The sequence below is a fragment of the Cygnus atratus genome, chromosome 6, assembly GCF_013377495.2.
Source record: "Cygnus atratus isolate AKBS03 ecotype Queensland, Australia chromosome 6, CAtr_DNAZoo_HiC_assembly, whole genome shotgun sequence".
In the NCBI taxonomy this organism is placed as follows: Eukaryota; Metazoa; Chordata; class Aves; order Anseriformes; family Anatidae; genus Cygnus; species Cygnus atratus.
The window spans coordinates 28,856,933-28,876,343 of record NC_066367.1 but is presented as its reverse complement, the minus strand read 5'-3'; the positions used below and the strand labels follow the sequence as shown (position 1 = coordinate 28,876,343).

Below are 19,411 nucleotides of genomic sequence, written 5' to 3'. Positions count from 1 at the left end.
AGGCAGCTGAGCAACTCTTCCATTCTCTGTGCTTTCTCCTTTATCATACTGGACAACTTTACCTGCCCTGTGGTTTGTATCATATATTTCCATGTGAATGCCTGCCTTTAGCCAGACATACTCTTCTCCACCTGATCAGTGCCCTGACCCAGGATGGGATCTGCTGTGACGTGCAATTGGATGGGATTTCCGAGGGAGGATTATGGTTGCCAGAACAATCTTCATTGAAGCACCCAGCGGCCGCTGGTGTTCAGTGCATTGCCCAGGGCTGTTCCTGTCAGATGGCTTGGCTCCAGTGAGCTTTCTTGTGGGAGATCTGGGTAAAGGCAAAGGGTGCTAGGCCTTGCATGTAAGTCTTGAATGGCAGGTAAGATTCTTCCATGACCGGACCCTTTGGTGTCCAACCACCAAAAAAAAAGCTACAGATTAGGGTTTGAACCTTTCCAATGGCCTCAGTGTGCTGGGGGAATGTACTAGAACGCCAGTTGGTTTTGGCATACTTACTGTTGTGAGATGGGTGAACTTGGTTCCTTGCCTTCCTGGAACTGGGGATATTAAAAAGAGAGAGGATGTTCATAAGGGAGGGAAAAATCTAAAAGAGCATTGGTGTAAGAGGAAATTAGAGGAGGTGAAGATGATGGTGGTACGTGTTGCAGAGGACTTTCTCTTATATTGTGTCTCACTTCTTTCCACAAGTTCTTCCATGTTGGGGCTGTGATGTAAATGAAGACCAACCTGCCAGCCTTGGTGTGTTGTTGGACAGGTAGCTGAAGGGGTAGGGCAAGCAAGCTTGGAAGATCAGTGGAAGTGGGGTCAAATCCTCCTGGACTGCAGCTTCCTCTGAAGCTGAATAGGAAGGCTGTAGTGGTTAGGCTAAATCTGACAACCAGATGTGATGGTAGTTGTTTTGAGTACTAATGACTCCTTCGTGACTGTTTTATTAGTGGTAATCAGTGAATGTGTCATCATCATCTTCAGCTAGTGCATTAATCAAAGAAAGGTATTCTGCTGACTTTGAAGAGAGTAGCTAAGCCTCTCAGATGTGTGCTGTTTTAGAAATCTGGTGTGTGCATGTTGATGGGATGTCCTGAAATGGAAGGCATTGGAAACGGCATTTTGGAGTGGGAAGTGATTCAGATCCCTTAGCTAGGGTGAGCTGCCATATTCTGTATTTCTGTTTCTGGAGGGATTTAGGAGCAATCAGGTCCCTCAGACTTGTCTTCCAGAAGTTTAATTGTTCTGCCTAGATCCCTGTTCCTGAGATAAGTGGTGTGGATGGCACCTCCTATGCGTGTGGCTGGGGGTCTGTCCTGGGCCTTCCGCACAAAGGCAGCTGGATGAGCTGTGAGGAACAGCTATACGTAGAAGGCCACCTGAGTTGGCAGTGGTGGCGATCCTTTTGCCTGTAGCAGGTCAGGTGCTTACGCCATGTGAGCTCGTTTGGTCGGGTGAGAGGATGAGCGAGCCTCGTGGAAAAAGCCCAGGTTTGGTTGATAGCAAAGGCATGCTTCCTGCCCGCGGTTACGGGCACAAAGCAGTCAGGAGTCACGTCAGGTGTCTGCATCCCCACAACATCTCTGCGCTTGCAGCCTTAGCTCCTGGATATCGCGTACCCTCTACTGTGCACATGTGTGTGTCTAATGCTCGTCCTGCTTTTCTTCCTCACTGCTGCCAAGTTTGATGCCCCTGGGCCCTTCCAGGAGGGAGCCAGCCTGTTGGATCTGGATTTTGATCCCATTAAACCAGATGCCACTGTGGGGAAGACCCCCACACCTGCCTCCCAGGTTGGTTCATATCACCATTCCCTCTCAGTGCAAAACTGACTTCTTGACAAGGGTCACCTCGATCTTCTGTGCTGGATCTGTAAGTCCAGTGAGAGGCAGGTGGCTGTTAGCTAGGCCACGGGCTGGCACTAGGTGCCTGTGCTTTGCTCTAAGGATCTATTGATTGACAACTTACTCAACTCATCCATCCGTAGATTGGCATCCACCGTGTGCTCTATGGACTTAAACCATTACCCTGTGGATAGGCATTCAATCTATGCTCTGTGTGCCTGCTATAAATTGCTCTCAAAGGGGTTTTTAATAAGCAGGCTCTTTGATTGATAGCAGTTACTTAAGATGAATAAAGCTGTAGACAGATACTCAAGTAACATGAAGTGCTTGCTTTTTTTTTTTTTTTTTTTTTTTTCTTCTGGGTATAACAGCCTCTGTTCATAGTAAAGTGCTAGCTTCTTCCCTGAACATACTGTTAACACAGCGAAGTATTCAAAAGGAAGATGCCTCATTCTGCTCTGGCCTGTACCTGCTACTGTCCCAGGAGGACCATGCTTCATTTTCTTTCTAAATGGCTGGAGGCTGTGAAGGACATCTGAATTTGGCTGTTATCTTTCACCCAGACGTTCCACTTCATATGTATGAAATGGGTATTTTTTTCCCGTGATTTCCATTAAAGTTTGTAATAACATAATTAGGATGTTTACAATATTTCTCCATTATCACAATGTCAAATAGAGCTGTTTGAGACAAATTTTTGTAGCAATAAGATCTCTGTTAGGCAATTGAGTCTTCTAAATTAAAATACTACATTACAGAATGCTAGTTATTATCATAATTTAATACACCTCAATGTGCCAGACTGCTACTTTCTGGAACTTTGGGCAGATTGGCATTTCCTGACTGCATGCCTAACTGAACAAGCTACATACCCCAGAATAAGCTTATTTTTCCTTTACTGGGATTTTTTTTTTTTTCATCTGAATCACCAGTTATAACTTGGATAATCAGGTATATTGACATTAGGTATTAGTATAAATTTGACTTAAGAACGGTATTATTTGTTACCCTTCCAGCAAGCAACAAATATTACACTGAGTAGGATTTTCAAAACTGCTCAACAATAGATTATTTGGTGTTCTAATATATTTATTGTTAGCTTCAGAAGTCATTAAAGAGTCTGAAATTAATAATTGTAATGGTAGCCACAGTATTAAAACCTAGCACAAACCACCCAGTTTTCAAAGGAGTCAAATTTGTTTCCTGTAGGGCAGACAGTATGGCAGAGAGGTTAAAATATTTCACTGCTGATCCAAAGACACCAGTTGAAGTCTTGATCTGAAATCATTCTTGACTGTGTTGTCTGGGGAGATAAGGGTGCATATTTAGCTCTAATAGACCACATACTCGTGATTTTTTTCTGGCTGTGTGGTCTGCCACTTCTAATTGATTGTGGCTTGTCTGTTTCCTTTCATTCCAAAGGTAGGAATAACCCTCACTCAAATGCCTGGGGACTTAATTTAGATATGCTGTGGGGAGGAGTGTATAAATTCAGGCATTAAAAAATATTTTTAAAACGTGCAGAGGTAAGTGCTGTTGAATGCATATGCCTGCTTCAGACTGATCAGTGTCTATAATGTTTGTACTCACTGAAATAATCACGTATAAACATGTTTTGTTTTTGTTGCTCTTTGACATGCATAGTCTTTACCTTGGGATTTATGGGAGGTAAGAACTTCATATGGCTTTCATCTCTCATCATGTACTGTGCATGTGCCAGTGCCATCTCTTTGTGCATATCTGTTTCATTTCCCTCACTGCTTTTCTTCCATGCATCCCCCAAACCAAAGTTGCTCCGTGTAATGCTGAACCCACTTTTGCACCTTCTGCGAAGCCCTGGGGGCAGCCATGTTTGCAAATCAGGTCTGGCACTGTAACTTAATGCCTCCACCACCAAACCCCACCCCATTGCTAACTCACTTATCTTTCCCATGGCATGATGCTGTGACCTTCTCCCCAGACTTAATCCCACTGTGGCATCATCCTCACCCTCCATCCCCCCAGTGTTTCCTAAACTCTGTATGTCCTGTTGGTCTTGTATGTGATGCATAAATGTCTCGGGTGCCCCTGGTCCCTACTACCTCTACCATTGGGTATACATACATGTTTGGGATTTTCTGCAGTGCTCGCTGTTCATTGACCATCACTGTCAGACTGATGTGAAATAGCCCAGCCTGTGTCTAAGCAAAATGTTACGAGCAGGCCCAAGACTTGCCTGTCACCTGCCACAACCCCAGCTTTGGAGCTTGCTGGCAAGGGAGACTCTATACACGCTCTGCATCTTGAACGTAAGCTGGACGCTCATTTGTGCCCTCTAGATATATCAGGCCTGGGAAGGTCTCAGAGTGCTGCAGTTTAGCCCATGTGGAGATAACACCAAGCACAGCTGCTTTTGAGCCTCTCTGCACAAACAACTAGCAGTGTGGATAGAAAACACTTGGTCTGGGCACTCAAGCCTGTGACTTGAGCTGGCTGTAACCCATGGTGTAGATGTAAGCAACGTGTCCTTGAAAGATGTTGCCCTTGTGTGCTTTATCAGCCATCAGTGTTTAACATCCGTCACTTCATTTTATGTGCGTTGTCAGTCTGTCTTAGAAAGAAAGAAAAGTCTGTGTTTTAGCAAGGAAAGATCTCATCATGCCTTTCATGTGGACAGGCAGTGCGTGAGGTATGACTGTGTGTGATTGAACTGTGCTTACAGTCCAGTTTGGGGCCATTTCTCCCATTCTGGAAACCTGAAGGACAGTGTAACTGGGGAATGGTACTAGGCAAGATACTCTCACCATTCCAGTTCTCACCTTGACATCCCATACAGTGTTAAAGGGCGGAGCTCCCCATAGCTGGGGAATCCTCCTTTTTGCTCCTCAAGCATTCTGAAGTGTTTTTGCTCTAATGTTGTTTCTAGCTGTTGATGAGAGATTTTGTTGCCTGGGTACACAGCCCCGTATGCTGTGGGGTTAACAACTGTGTAGAAACTTGGAGAACCTGCTTAGTTCTGCAGACCAGTAAACTTGCGTCTGGTGTGTATGATGCTGCTGTTGGAATAAATAAAGCTTTCAAACCTGGCAACAGCAGTGAGCAATTGCCCCTCTTCTCCCTGTAGTATCTCCCCATGACTGTAAATACTTTTATAGACTTTGGCATGCCTATGGGTACATAAAATAGAAAAACAAGTAGCTGACATGGAAATGCCCTTTGAAATCCAGGGAATTAATTGAGGTTCCATTTCTCTGGTTATTAAATACTGTTTTTGCAAATTAGCTGCTTTAAGAAATCCATGGCTAAATGTGAACTCCTTTTCACTTGCCCATATAAAAACCATGCTTGACCAGATAGAGTTGGGCTGGCATCTGTTCCAGTTTCACTGAATCCATATAGAAAGCAACCTGGGAGCAAATCTAATTAAACAGGAGAAGCCATGGTAGCATTTCATATGCATACGTTTACCTTAGTACTGCCAAAGCTGCTCTGGGAATCACCTGCAGGATGGGAACAGCTCTGCTATGTATAATACCTGCTGGCAGTATAGGCCTGTGGGTGCAGTGATGGGGGGACATGAGGAAGGAGGTGACAGGAGAGGAAGGCATGTGTTAAATGGCACTGTTGGAACAGCTGAAGGCCATGTAATGGCCTTTTGTTAAATCAAGGTATTTATTTCTGGCTTATTTCTGTTGTTATTAGAAAACCACTTGGAGTATTGTGTCAGTGTGTGGCTAGTAGCCAGACGGGTGTGGAATTGAGGGTTACTGTGGCTGCTGCTTTACACAGTGTGTGTCCTCTGGCCTGGCCAGGTTAACCCAGGAGGTGTTGGAGTTCCTGACTGGTGCTTTGCGTCTGCTCAGGTGTAGGAACAGATCCATATCTTGGCTTGCTGTCAGCCCAGATATGATGGAAGAAAGATGTGATGAAGGAAGAACGTGCTCATGCAGAGCATGGCTTAAAACCTGGTAGATCTGCGCATCGTCTTGTTGGGCAGTGTTCTCATCAGGGGAAGAGACGTGGTTGAAGGAGATGTTCGGGATCAGTCCACAGACTGCGTGTCTGGGCTTCGGTCACTGTGGGATGGCTTGGAACATCTGCAGAACTCAGGTTCAACCAAGTTATCTGGGTTCCCAGGGAAAGAGGTGGAAGTTGAGGGTTTCGCTGATCAGTTGAACCTAGACCAAAATGCTTCTGTAGGGCTGGGACTATGAGAATTACAACATGAAGAAATCAGGACAATGCCTTGTGCGGTTGTGTTTAGGGGCACATGTGTTTACCAAATGTGTGAGGTGTGTAGGCATGCCAAAACTTGTTTATTCACGTGTTAAAAATGGAAGCACGCTCTTCTATTACTGGGAGTGTGCGAAGGCTGAAATATTCCTTGATTGTTGATCCTTGGAAATAGCGTATGGAGAGACCTTGTCCCTTGGCATGTAAGCAGACCCATGTATTCACATACAAGTGGAAACCTAGATGTAGTATAGGTACTGTGCATGTGCGAGTAGGTCTGTGAGTTAGGTCCTGAAAAGGAGGAGGCATACAGGTTTTGCAGGTTGCATTGATTTCTTCTGGAGTATTGCCTGCTGTGTGGCTGAAGGGAGGGAATGCAGGCTTTGCTGCGGTTGCACTAGGCTGCAGAGAACTGAGGAGACAGACACGGTGAGAACCTGAAGGTCCTCACACATTTGTCAGCAGATGGCAGCAGTCAACCGTGTAGAGCACTTGGGCAGAGTGAGCTGTACTTTCTGCACACACGCGTAGCTGTAACGAGTGTAACTCTCCACCTGGATGGCTTTTGTATTGCAGCCCGCAGAAGCAGCCCATGCAGGAGCTGAAGCAGCTGGATCTGAAGCCACAGCTGGAGCTGAAGCAGCTAAAACTGAAGCTGATTCAGGATCGGTAAGCCTCAAGATAAAGCAGTCCCTTTTCTCCATCACGTCCTTCTGTTGTACAGCAGACATGCGGGAAGTTGAGCTGACAAAAGACGTGTGTGATGGCTTGGGAAAACACATCCCTGCCACTGCCGCAGCTACAGTGGTCTTATTCAGAGGCCAGACGTAGCCGTTGTGTTTTCCCTGTGTGATACTTAGGGAGGAGCTCAGCTGGAAGTTCCAAAAAAAAACCTGTCTCTTAACCCATGCCACGAAGCCAGCCCATGACCTGTGCTGTGCTAAGCTTGTGTTTTCTGCCTGGCCCCTTCTTGCCCACCATTTACTTTTTCTTTTGTGGGCTCTGCCTATAACCCCTGACTAGCCAGGTTTCCTCTTTTCTTCTGACACTGTCAGCGTTCTTAGGGGCTGGAGTAGGTCCCATCTCGTGGTTGCTTGGTTCCTATAGACTGTCACGCGTGAGTTGTCAGTTCTACATGGGCTTTACAAGGACTGCAGGAAATGGGAAATGGCAGGCAGCGTGGTCCCAGAAAAATGCTCTGAATCCTCCCTGCCCTTCTTCAGCCTTAAGCACAGGAGGGCAGTGGTCACCTCTCCTGCCTTCTCACTGCTGCCTTTGCTGTCCTTTGGGTTGCTTTTGTTACTGCCTAGTGTGCTGGGAAAACCCACTGAATCCTTGGATAATGTTGGGAGTCCCAAATAGGTTATGGTTTTGACGTGTATCCTCCAGGGTGGGTCTAGGAGCTGCCATTTGGGATTTTCCTTTCTCAATGATGTTTTTCCTTCCCTGGCTGCTGCCTTTCAGAGCTCTCTGCCTGCTGTTGTTGTGGAAACTTTCCCTGCTACTGTCAATGGCACCGTGGAAGGAGGTGCTTCCTCTGAAAGAGCTGACATGCCCCCAGGATTTCTGTTCAAGGTGAGTGCATGAGTGGTGGGACACTGAGTTTCTGACATTTTTTTCGTGTAACAAGTTAAGTACTTTCACTCAGCATCACCATGGGCTATGTCACATTGAAGGGCCTTGGTAGCAAGACAACACAGATGCATCATGTCCTGAACGTGAGATATGGCACTCTCCTTTTTTGTTTGCCTAACCTGCTATAGGAGTTCGTTTCTTCTGCTTAGTTATGTCCATGTATTGCTTTTTCAGGGGAATCTGCTGAAAGCAGGAGGGTCGCAAAACTTTGCGGAACAATAGGAGGCTCATCAGATTCAGCGAGGTTACAGGCAGCATTATAGACTGTAGCAGTTGAAGTGGAGGGTTGTGGCTTGAAGTAGAAAGGTTGTAATACAGATGTTGATAGGAGATAAGATGAATACAAAAAAAAAAACATGACAAGATACAATCACTTGAAGATTTGAACTGATGCTCTTACCTATGTTTCCTCTCCCTGCTTAGAGTTGGGAGGCTATAATCACTAATACTCTTGAAGTCCAGCTGCAAAAACAATACAGGACACCATTTGAGTGAATACAGACTTTCTGTTCTGTGAGGCTTCAGGGCCCACGGTATGGGAACACAACCCTACGAAGGAAAAGACACAGAAGTGTTGATGCGTAACTAACTAGCTGAATGTGAGTCACCAGGGTGCCTTTGTGGCAAACTGTATGCTGGGCTGTGTTAACAAGCACGTGGCTCTCCTCTCCTTTCTCTGCAGGTCCAGGCCATGCATGATTACACAGCCACCGACAGTGATGAGCTGCAGCTGAAGGCTGGAGACGTGGTGCTTGTGATTCCATTTGAGAACCCTGAGGAGCAGGTGAGCAGAGAAGATGGCGTGTGCCTGGGCTGGGATAAGCCAAAGGGATTTCTGGAGCTGCTTCTTCCTCCACTAACAGCCTGCTGGCTGGGTGCAGAGCCATCAGTTTGTGGCTGGGAGCTGGCTGGAGAGCCGGTTGTCCTTGTCCTTGTCCTTGCTTCCTGCAACAGAGGAGGACTCTGCTTGTGAATCGAAAGTGGAGACCTTATTCCGCATATAGCATGTGAAGTAGCTGTGGCTTTCTGCCCTTAGAAGGGCATTTGAGTCAAGGCAATGGCTTTCTTGACCAGGAACCCTACAGAGCCCATACCTAGCTCCTAATCTTGATGAACATTTTCTGTGACCACTGCAGTGCAGACTGTGGTATTGGCCCGGAGCCAACCACAGCCTGTGATGATTTTCTCCCCTTTTAAGAAATGCTGAAGCTCTGAGAAAGAAGCTTGCTTAGGGTTGGTGTGCTACACTTCAGCATAGCAATGCCTATTTCTAAAAGATTGTGTTTGGTCAGGAGATGGCAGCAGAGCCAAAGATGTGAGCAGGATGCCCAGCTCCACGGAACGCTTCCCCTGTCCATCTTCAACGAGGATTTAACTGGCAGTGTTTTTCTTTAATCTCAGTTATTTCTGAAAGCCTTGAGTAAATCCTCCTCACTTGCTATGTTTGAGGGCTTCCAGCTGATAGAGACTGCTGCAGCTTTACTATTTTGCCTGAGAGAGGTGGTGTTTGTGTAACATTCATTCTCAAGTCTCCAGGTTTTTGTTTGGAAAAGGAGGGAATTCTCCAAATTGATTCAGAAGTCACCAGCTCTTTGGTTTTGGCCAAGTCCTGACAAAATCTGGATTCCACAAGGGGTGTGAAGGGAAGGTGTAGTTCACTGGCCACAGGACATGTGGATCCGCTGTGGCTGAGCTGTTGCCTTTGTGAACTATGGGGACAGATCTTGCTGCTGCTTGTGAAATGGGAGCTGTAATATGCCGCCAGTTCCCGCAGAGCTGATGCTCTGGGGGGAAGGGTTGTATGGGGAAGAAGCAGTGATTCCTTCTGGAGACTTCCTTCACTGGGTGGGACTGCCCTGCATAAGCATTCGTGAGCATTTCCTTCTCAGAAAGCTTTCTGGCTAGGAAATGAGGGGCAGCTCCCCTTCAGCGGTAGGAGATGGCATTTGTGGAGCGGAGTTTTTCAATGCCCTATGTTTGCACTCTAGCTGGATGTGGGTGCAACAGCCATGAACTCGAGACTCTCCAAGCTGCAGAGGGTGAGCTCTGAGTGTTGCTAACATGATGCTGTAGCTGCACTGAAGCCCTCTAACCCTCCTACAGTGTACTGTGTGCTACAGCTCATTTCCCTAACCCTGACCATACCCAGCCAGACAGCGTTGGCTGTTAACATGTGCATGAACTGTGCACGTGAGTGGAGGAAGCTTAGGATAATAGGCTGTGATCTGGGTCTCTGTCTTGCGGCTTAGGTGTCGGTGTTCATCAGGCAGGCCTGGATTTATTTCTTCTTGATAGAAGGAGTTAAAGGCAGCAGTGCTTCTAAGCTGGCACTTCAAGCGACTGTTGTTCAAAATAGGCAGGGGTCAGTCTGGGTCCTGGTGCCTGATCCCTCCCGCTGAGGAGACCCTTGGTAGCAGGATGCCGTGGGAGTGATGCATGCTGTATGGCACAGATGCTACATGCAAACGGATGAGCTTTTGTGCTTGCTGTGCTGTTAGCTGGAAGATGCCTTCCAGGCACTTGCGCCCAGCACCTGCCACCTAGTTGTTTGTCTTCCTGAAATATGGCATGTCAGTCCTTCTGCAGCCCCTGCAACTGGCTGCTGCAGATGGGCTCCTGTCTCACGCCATTCCCATGCCATCCCCTGAATGCTCAACTCTGAGGCAGCAGCAAGGGCTGACTGAGCCTCAGGCACCCAGTGCAGCCTGCATGGAGCAGGGAGCTCAGTACAGTGGCTGGTCTGAGCTGCTGCCACGTGAAATGCACAGAAAACAGGACAAGAGGGCAGAAGCTATAAAATGGCAGTGGAAAGCCATGCACATGCCCCATGGATCATCCCTGGTGTGAGGGCTGCTTCACTCCTGCACCGTGCAGGTATGTTTTTAAAGAATATGTTTCAAGGGAGGCAGTGCTTGTCCTTGGGTAAATTCACAGGTAACTCCTGCCAGTTCCACGAAAGGAGAAGTGTGAGAACAACTGTTTGAGCTGCACACATGCATGCCCCGTATCTCCACGGCTTAGAGCGTCTGGTTGCCTGAGCGTTTCTGCCCTGGCAAGTTATGTAGCTGAATGTGTTGATGTCTCTCTAAATGAGTCTGGTGTGTACTTTGCTCGGAGGAGCAGATGCAGAGCAAGCTGTTAAGCTTGGAGGCAGTGGTCCCCCATGCAGCTCCGTTGCCTCGTGCTGCAGTCCTGCCCCACAGGCTGCCCTGCTGCAAAAGGCTGACATGAGTGGGCACTTGCAAGCTGCGGGGGGGGCATTGTGGAATCTGCAGGCTCCTAGGCATGCAGACAACAGGGCAGCCACACACCTGAGCTGCAAACAGTGCAGCCTTCCTACCTCGAATACCTCGTCTCCCTCCTGTGCTTCAGACTGAGCGGAAATCTTGGTGCTGGGCACACTGCAGAGAGCAGGGAGGTTGTGGGAAGTCCTGGCTCTCCTCCTGAGCAGGTCCTACCTGGCAGGGCTCCCTTTGCCTCAGTGAAAATTGATCCCTGCTTATGGATCTGGGGGATTAGCGGCTAGGGAGCACGCTTGTGACTGGAGAGTTCTGCTGTCCACCTTGTGCGTCAAGCCCAACAGCCTGCTGGGTTTGGGGAAAAGGGGTTGAGCTCCTCAGCTCCCATTTCTCTTAGACTAGACTTTCAGCATAGCATACAAGACTCATTTTGGCTGTGTAAGCTCAATAAAATGATAAATATCCACGTGCCCTCACCAGAACAAGGGTTTTAGCACTCCCAGGGAACAGTTCATCCTTTCCAAAGACCCATGTCCAAGATGGTTGGGATGAATTGCCCTGTGGAGGTGCCCATCTCTTTTCTGATGATGGAGAATGCCACCACCACCACCCAGCACAAGAAGGATATGGGAGTATTAGAACGATTCCAGAGGAGGGCCACAAAGATGATCAAGGGGCTGGAGCACCTCTCCTGTGAAGACAGACTGAGGGAGCTGGGGTTGTTCAGCCTGGAGAAGCGAAGGCTCCTGGGAGACCTTATAGTGGCCTTCCAGTACCTAAAGGGGGCCTAGAGGAAAGCTGGGGAGGGACTCTTTGTCAGGGGATGTAGGGATAGGACAAGGGGTGATGGTTTTCAACTAAAAGAGGGTAGATTTAGATTAGATATTGGAAAGAAATTCTTTACTCTGCAGTGGTGAGGCACTGGACCAGGTTGCCCAGAGAAGCTGTGGATGCCCCATCCCTGGAGGTGTTCAAAGCTAGGCCGGATGGGGCTTTGAGCAACCCGGTCTGGTGGGAGGTGTCCCTGCCCATGGCAGGAGGGTGGAATGAGGTGATCATTAAGGTCCATTCCTGTTCAAACTATTCTATGATTCTATTTAGGTAGTGAAAAGTAGGGCAAGTGATTCCCATCCCATTGCCCCAGAGAACTTCTCCTACTTTACTGGGTGTAAATTATGACATGTTTCTATTGCACTTTCTGATTGTTTACAACATTTCACTGCCTCCAGACACTGGGTCAGATGAGTTTTGGTATTGACTCTGGTGGGGAAGCGGCCTTTTCTCTTTTAAAGAAAACAAAATCATTCTTCTCCTTCTCCCCCATCCTCTACCTGGATCGTCTCCAAGCCAGCTATGAGCATGGCTTTGATGTGCCTTGACATCTCCTTGGCCTGCACTCTTTGAAAAATCCCCACTCATGTTTATTCCTCAGCGTCTGATCTCTGTCTTTTCCTCTAGGATGAAGGATGGCTGATGGGTGTGAAGGAGTCTGACTGGATCCAGCATAAGGAACTTGACCAATGCCGAGGGGTTTTCCCTGAGAATTTCACAGAGCGGGTGCAGTGAAAGCCCAAGCCCACCGGACACATTTCTGCTGGAAGAAAAAGCAAATTTTCTGGTAGAGAATTGAAAAAGAGCAGCGAAATGAAAAGAAGAGAATTTTAACGGAACAGAAGCCTGAAAAAATTGTCAACTTAAAGAGTGTGTGCTTTTCAAAGGGCAAGGTTTCAGAAGTAAATTGCAATTCAAAGCATTATCAATATATATGAATACTACTACTACTAAGGCAAATCAATTACCTTCTTCCCCCTTTGGTTTAACAGCATTAGGATTCAGAGGACTGACACAGAAGCAACTCGGTGTGGTTCTGTAAATACTGCATTGACTGAATTGGTGAGATGTCAGTCTGATCCCTGGAAAGGCAGCATTTGTCTAACAAGAGAGTAGAAGCTGCATTTGCTCTTGGGTGGGTTCATCTGTTTTGTCTTGAAGGTGGCTTGCATGGCAACCATAAAAATTCAGCCTTCCCCACGTGTTCAACCTACAGTAGGCCAAACTTTCTGTTAATGCTGTTGAAAAAAAATATTTAGTGTATAGTGTTCACCAATACAATGTATGTGTGTGTGCGTGTGCATTTTATTTTATTCCTTTAAAACAATGTTACGCAAACTGATTTTATACGAGTAAAGACAGAAGAAACTACACAGTAAGGGCATGGAGGTGAAATGTGTGAAGCTGTGCTCAGTCCAAAGTTCTTTCAAATGCAAGCACCTATGTTCTCACAGTAGTGTATTGGCCTGGAAAATGCTAAGGAGAATGAACAAATTAAATAAACAAGACAAAATTAGCCGACGCCATTTTAGATGGCTCGGAAATTTAGGAGAGGGAATCCCCTGCCTCCCAAACCCTGTAGGCAGTTTCAGAAAAGCTTAGATTCACGTAGATGGAAGATAGCTCTCAAATCTGGCTGGTTAGAAAATGTGCTTTTAAGGAAAGACAAGGGAAAAAAACTTTTCTTCTGACAGAATGTCTAAGAAAAAACACTGAGAAAAAAACAATTTGCTGTCTGTGTTTTTAATTGGCTTTTTTTTTTTTGGTGGAATAGTATTTGTTATTTTCCTTTGAAGACTTCTGTAAGTGAGATATTGTTAGATCAGCTTTCTCCAGTGCTGTGCTGGTGATCAAGTTAACCTCTAAGAAAACTGGACTCTAAAAGTACTCATTTAAAATGGCTGCATGACTTCTCGATGTTTTAATACATTAGAAGAGGAAGGAAGAATATCAGAGTGTCAGTGTCAAGAAGACACTGCGCAGTCTAATACTGATGCTGAGACCTTTCCTAGACCTTTCCTTTGCTCCTGTTTTTTTTTTTTGGTTTGTTTTGTTGTTGTGTTTTTTTAAAGTTTAAACAAGCAGATGACAAAGCTGTTTCAAAGTGCGTATTACAGTTGTTAAAATAAGCCGGTCTGACCCTCCAAGACTCTGTGAAGTCCCGCAAAGGTACTTTAAACTTTACTTGAATACTGATGCAGCTGGCAAGCAGGTCAGGCTATTATTATTTTTTAATGGCTTCCCACCCTTTACCCCATGATCTTTTTTTTTGCCTTGAAGGGATTTTTAACAGTGAGGTTACCTCCTGCTGTAAAGGGACAGGATCACTCTTGGAAATAATCTTCCTATATCTGTTAGGAGCTGGCTTTTGTCAAAGAAGCACGGAATGCTGACACACACTACTGGAAATCCCACCTTTTCTGATCTGCTTTGATTACTTGTATGACAACAGAAAAAAAAACCATAGGGCAAATGTGGATTTTTTTTTTAATATTTTTATTTTTTAATTTTAGTTCAGAGGGAAGGGTCAGATTTTGATCAAAAAGTATATTTTTGTAAATGCAAGAAGTGCTGGAGTTCCTCCTGCTTTCATCTTGGAAGACCTGTGTTAGTTATTTACAGCAATATAACAAGTGTCAAAATCTGTCCTGTATACCCCTTTCTCCCCACACTTTTTTTTTTTTTAAATAAACTTGCAGGAAATTGTATTGTACATCACTGTTAAAAACCCCAATAGTATTTAGGAGTAATTGCTCACAATACAGAAGGACTGGACTCCGCACATTATAGTATGGTGAGCCATTGCTTTAGAATACTGCCCTGTTAGATTGCTTTTTTTTTTTTTTTTTCACCAGGGTTGACTTTATTATTACTTTTTCTTTCCAAAATATCTATTTTTATGCGTTTGTGACTCCCATTACTCCTTTAAAGAATATTCATAGAAAAATATGCATTTAAATATACATAGAAATATATATATATTAAAAAGCGGGTTGAATCCAATTAACATAATGCTGTCAGCTTAAAATGTTTATTTTTATGCAAAACCTGTGGATTATTGTTTTTTAAAAAAAGACAAGATTCTAAGTACTAGAGCTGTGATTTTTTTGTCTTGCAAGTAATTGTTCTAGAACATTTAGAAAGCTGTGCTGATACCTAATTTATTGTTTTTGGTTTTTTTTTTTGCTGTTGTTGATGTTGTCTTCTGCTGTGTTTAAACCAGATGACTGTCCCAACAGAAATCCTTGTAAGGCCTTTTCATTTAACTGAGCTTGCAAAGCAACTATCCAGTACTGTATTATCCCTGCAGAAGTGGTAACGCTCTGCAAAAAAGGGATGTTGTTTTCAGGTCACATGGTTGATGCTCAAATATTGCTAGTGGGGTCGATGTTGCATCTTTCTCCATTTGCTTCCCCCTAACCCCAAAATCCCAGCCCCCAAGAGCCCTCGCTTAGAGCAGGTAGCTTGGGTTACCTAGATTTTGCATGGCTCGCAAATTGGTGCACGTCACATCACAGATTCTAAAAACGCAGGATCGGGCCCGCACTGTGTAAATTGCCTTATGTGAGAGTAGGATGGCATGGCAGCAAGCTTGTAGATGGCAGTGTTCTTTGGAGCCAGGACGTCTCTTATCTCCTGGATTATGTTCAGCCCATAACAGGCACAACTCCTCTGATTTTCAGTATTTTTTCATCTACTAAATACCTCGATTCTGGTTGGTATTACCTGGTGAAATAAAATTCCCATTTTCTTTGGCTTAGGACTGATTCAAATAGAAAGAGGGGCAGTAAACTCCCAAGTAGGCTGTGCCCACTGTTTTTTCAGTTTGCAGGCTGAACTGAAAAACCTGGGGAAAAAAAGGTTGTAAGGGTAACCTGAAGTTGTAAGGGTGACCTTGAGACAATTTTTTTTTTCATTTTGTCAGTGAAATGAAAAAGGGAAAAATCAAAACATAAAACAATACTTTCAAACAAAACTGAAGCATTTCATTTTTAGGGTTGCTTTTTCACTTTTTTAAAACCATTATGACTTGGGCTATAAAAAGTTGCTTTGAAGCGCAAATGTGAAACCTGTTCTGCAAATGCTGAAGGAAAATGTTTTATCGTTAATAGTCTTTTTAGCTTTGCCTTTTTTTCTTAGTCCGATGAATAGTTTCAGTTAACCCCAAACTGCATTTTTTTGGTGAATCCATTATCCATTGAAGAGAACCCAAAGAAGCACGTTGCCCGGTTTTGCTCCACTGACAGGTACACTGGACGCATTTCAAGGATTACCTGGTATCTAAAACCAGCAAAGCTGCTGTTTCCCCATATTCTACTGGATTGTTTTACTGGGTGAACAATAAAAGCATCTCTCAGCCCTTGCTATTGACTGGTTTTTAGCCTGACTTAGACATTCGTTATCAATCTCAGTTTGGTCATGGATTTATGGCTGTAGGTATGACACTTCTCCTATTTGAGCCTAATCCCATTGTGCAGCAGGAATTATCATTTGCCCAAGTGATGAGAGAAATAAGGCATTGTTCTTTCTCCCTTTTTATCTCTGTCTTAGCAATGTCAGTAATATATCTTCACTAGGTGCAGTCAGGGAAAGAGGTCCCAGGGTGAAGATGAACGCGCAGTTCCAGACTCCCTCATGCTCTGCCTTGCTTTCCATGGGCAGTCCTCAGCTGTCTGCTTTTACCACCTCTGCACTTCTTGGCTGTGGAGGTCATGGAGCAAAAGGGATCGTGCAGGCTTCATTCCAGGTGCTCAGAGTTAGTCCAGCTTTGTGGTCTGTTTGCCACACTTCGTGGAACCACTGGCTCCGTGTTCCCTGGTCGCAGTAGCAGGACCCTGTCCTGTTGCGCTATCCAAAGACCATACCCAAGGCAAACAGCACCAAGTCAGAGGGGTCTTTTACAGCCTGGAGCAGGTTGTAAGAGCTTCACATTCTGCCTGGAATCAGGGTGTCAGCGCAGTTTAGTTTTGCATCAGCCTTTTGAAAAGAAAAGGCCCAAGGCATTTATCTTCTGCTCCCTTAGCGTGGCTGTTGGCCCCACTCAGAGTCTGACCTTGAGGTGCAGTTGCCAGAGATACTACAAAATAGGTGAGAGCAAAAATCCCACAAATAGTGGGGTGCCTAAGGTCCTCTTGACTTCAGGAGTCTCTGTGTCTTTCAGACAGCTTCCCAACCTCTTCCGTGCTCTTTGAGGTTGACGTTAATGTAGGGCACCCTCCACCAGCCTGAAGCTTGAAGCTAGAAGATGCACAAACTTGTGTCCATCAGCAAATCCTGCATAGTGCAGCTTGATAATGCTGATAGCAGGAAAACAAGCAAAAGCTTTTCTTCTCTGGGCTGCCAAAGGAAGCTGTTTCATGCCACATAGGTACCATCACAGCTGGTGCTGGTGCAGGCACCTCTCTGCTTGCATGCTCTTAGACATTTCTGAGTAGCAGACTCCTGACAGAGAAGGGTGCTGGGCTGTGCCACCAGCCTTTGTAAGCTGGCACAGGTGCTGGCACATGAAGGCTGAGAATTAGAAGGCCATTTCAGAAACTGTATGTATGAAACTAAGTGGAGAAACTACAGCTGTTAAGACTGATCTGTATGAGTTTGTATTTTGATGTGTCTTCTGGCTATAATTCCTTCACTTGTTTTTTACAGTGCATTCTGCTGTTCCTGTCTCTAGTCTGCATTTCACCTAGATGGTCCGTACATGAAACTTGCCAGATGCAGTTCTGGGCTTATTGCTTCTCTTTAACCGAATCAAATTGCAACGACTTTGGCAATGTGCTGGCAATCTCTTTTCCTTCTGTTAATTCAGTGTCTGGGTTTAACCACCATGATGTGAGAAATGTTTGGATTTTGGGTGTTGTTTTTTTTTTTTTTTTTAATTATTTTAATTCTTGTTTTGTTTAAACAACGCTGAACAATTCCCATTGTATTCAGAGCTGTGATGCCCAGTTCCAGTGACAAGTACTAGATGGATTTGTCCCATTTTGTTTCTTGGCAATGTTCAGAAATACAATTTGTGTCATCCTAAGTCTTGTGTCGGTTTCTCTCTCTCTATTTTCCCCACCTGAAAAAAATCAGAACAATTCAAGACTTCTTTCTCCTGAAAGAGGTGAGTAACCTCAAAGAGCTGGGTTTGTCCGGGTGCTGTTGATGCTGGGAGTTTGTACAAACATGTGGGATGGAAAGGGTGCTGCTGGTCCTCCCCTGAAGGAGTTCAACAGCAGAAGAAACTACTCCAGCAGCAATCTGTTTGTCTGTTGGAAGGATCAGGCACCAAATGAGTTCAACTTAGGGAAGGATAGGAGATGTTTGCTTTTTAACAGCTACTAACCCTGGTGTGGTGTGATTTTCATCCTCTAAGGCAAGTTTGTTGATGGGAGTGTGACACCAAGTGGGTGTCCTACCCAATATGGCCAAGCATGTCCCAGCTCCCTTCTGCCAGCTGGCACTGTTGGGGTAGCTCTTAGTTTCCAGGCTTGCTTTAGGGCCTGCTCTTTATTGGGGTGGTTTCTTCATGTGTAGAAAGGGGGTGATTCCGTCCTTCAACCAGAGTGCTTTGGGATCCTCTGAGGGAAGGGATTAGCGGGATTTACTCTTAGAGCTGACTGTTTTGGGGCTGTTCTCTCAGATACCTTGTTCCAGACAGGCTCGGTGCAGCAGCATGCAGGGCACGGCATGTAAACAGCCAGCGCTGGCCAAAGGTTGGAATATGATCTGATGCACACCGGTGCCAATTAGCGCTTTGATGAATGGACTGCCAGGCTCTGCTTTAGCATGCAGGAGCACAAGCCTCGGAGCCAGCATGGGGAGCGGGCCAGACTGTGTTTGTGTGGTTCCTTCGTTTCCAGACAGCATGGAGGGTTTTAGTGCCTTTAGCCTCTCACCTCTGCGGCACTCCGATGGATCCGAACTGAACCCTGCAGCGGGCACAAGGGAAGAGGCAGGCTGTGCCCCTGAAACTGCTGCTGCGGCTGGTGGCCGCGTGCAGGCTGCAGCTGTGTGAGCCCTGGCAGCGTGCTGGGGCAGGAACCGGCTTCTGAGGCCCCGGTCAGCCCTGAGAGCCCTCATCCCCCTGCAGGAGAGCTGGGCTTCGCCCCAGGAGCCTCTACAGGTGGAGGAGGCAGGAGGTGAGGCTGGGTGCCTGGGTGCTGCCAGGCCTGGGTGGGAATGCGTGGAAAAGGGTCGGGGTGCCAGTGCCCAAACCCGCAGCATGCAGCTGCTCCATGGTGTCCCTGTGTGAAGGGAGGAGCAGTTGCCACCAGGGCCGTCCTTCAGCCTTGTGATGCTCCACACTGCCCAGGAGGACCCCGTGGCAGGGTGTTTGGGCCCAGGTGCTCCGGAGGGGAGCTGGGAGCCCCACTCTGACCCAAGGGGGAGATGTGAGTTTGGGGCCACTCTCCACGTCTCCTCTTTGCTGGCTGGGTGCAGCGGTGCCCTTCGCAGAGCAGGACTGCTGCTTCAGCAGGTGGGGGACACTCTGCCGCCCGCCCCAATCCACAGAGCCATTAATAACGGTGCAGGAGCAGGAATTCAGCAAGTGCCCATGATTAATTAGCTCATCACGGGCAGCTAATGGCCGGCCTGCTCCCCTTGGCCCCGTGGTGCAGGTAATGGAGTTGGCATCGCTCATCGCTGGGCTGGGAGGCAGCCAGCTGCCGGGAG

At 46.3% G+C, this 19,411-nt stretch overlaps 1 protein-coding gene across 3 annotated transcripts in view; it reads left to right on the top strand.

Annotated features, from left to right (window-relative positions):
- The window catches only part of BIN1 (bridging integrator 1), a 94,867-nt gene extending 77,090 nt beyond the window's left edge, over positions 1–17,777 (top strand). For 2 of the 3 annotated variants that reach the window (XM_035569166.1, XM_035569174.2), the window contains 4 exons: positions 6,624–6,716; positions 7,512–7,622; positions 8,365–8,466; positions 12,380–17,777. In XM_035569166.1, the coding sequence (XP_035425059.1) occupies positions 6,624–6,716; positions 7,512–7,622; positions 8,365–8,466; positions 12,380–12,487 (414 nt within the window). In that variant the 3' untranslated portion in view covers positions 12,488–17,777. Of the gene's footprint in view, positions 1–1,676; positions 1,785–3,479; positions 3,504–6,623; positions 6,717–7,511; positions 7,623–8,364; positions 8,467–12,379 lie in introns of all 3 variants that reach the window. The other variant, XM_035569158.2, reaches the window with a different exon arrangement.
- The last annotated feature ends 1,634 nt before the right edge of the window (positions 17,778–19,411 follow it).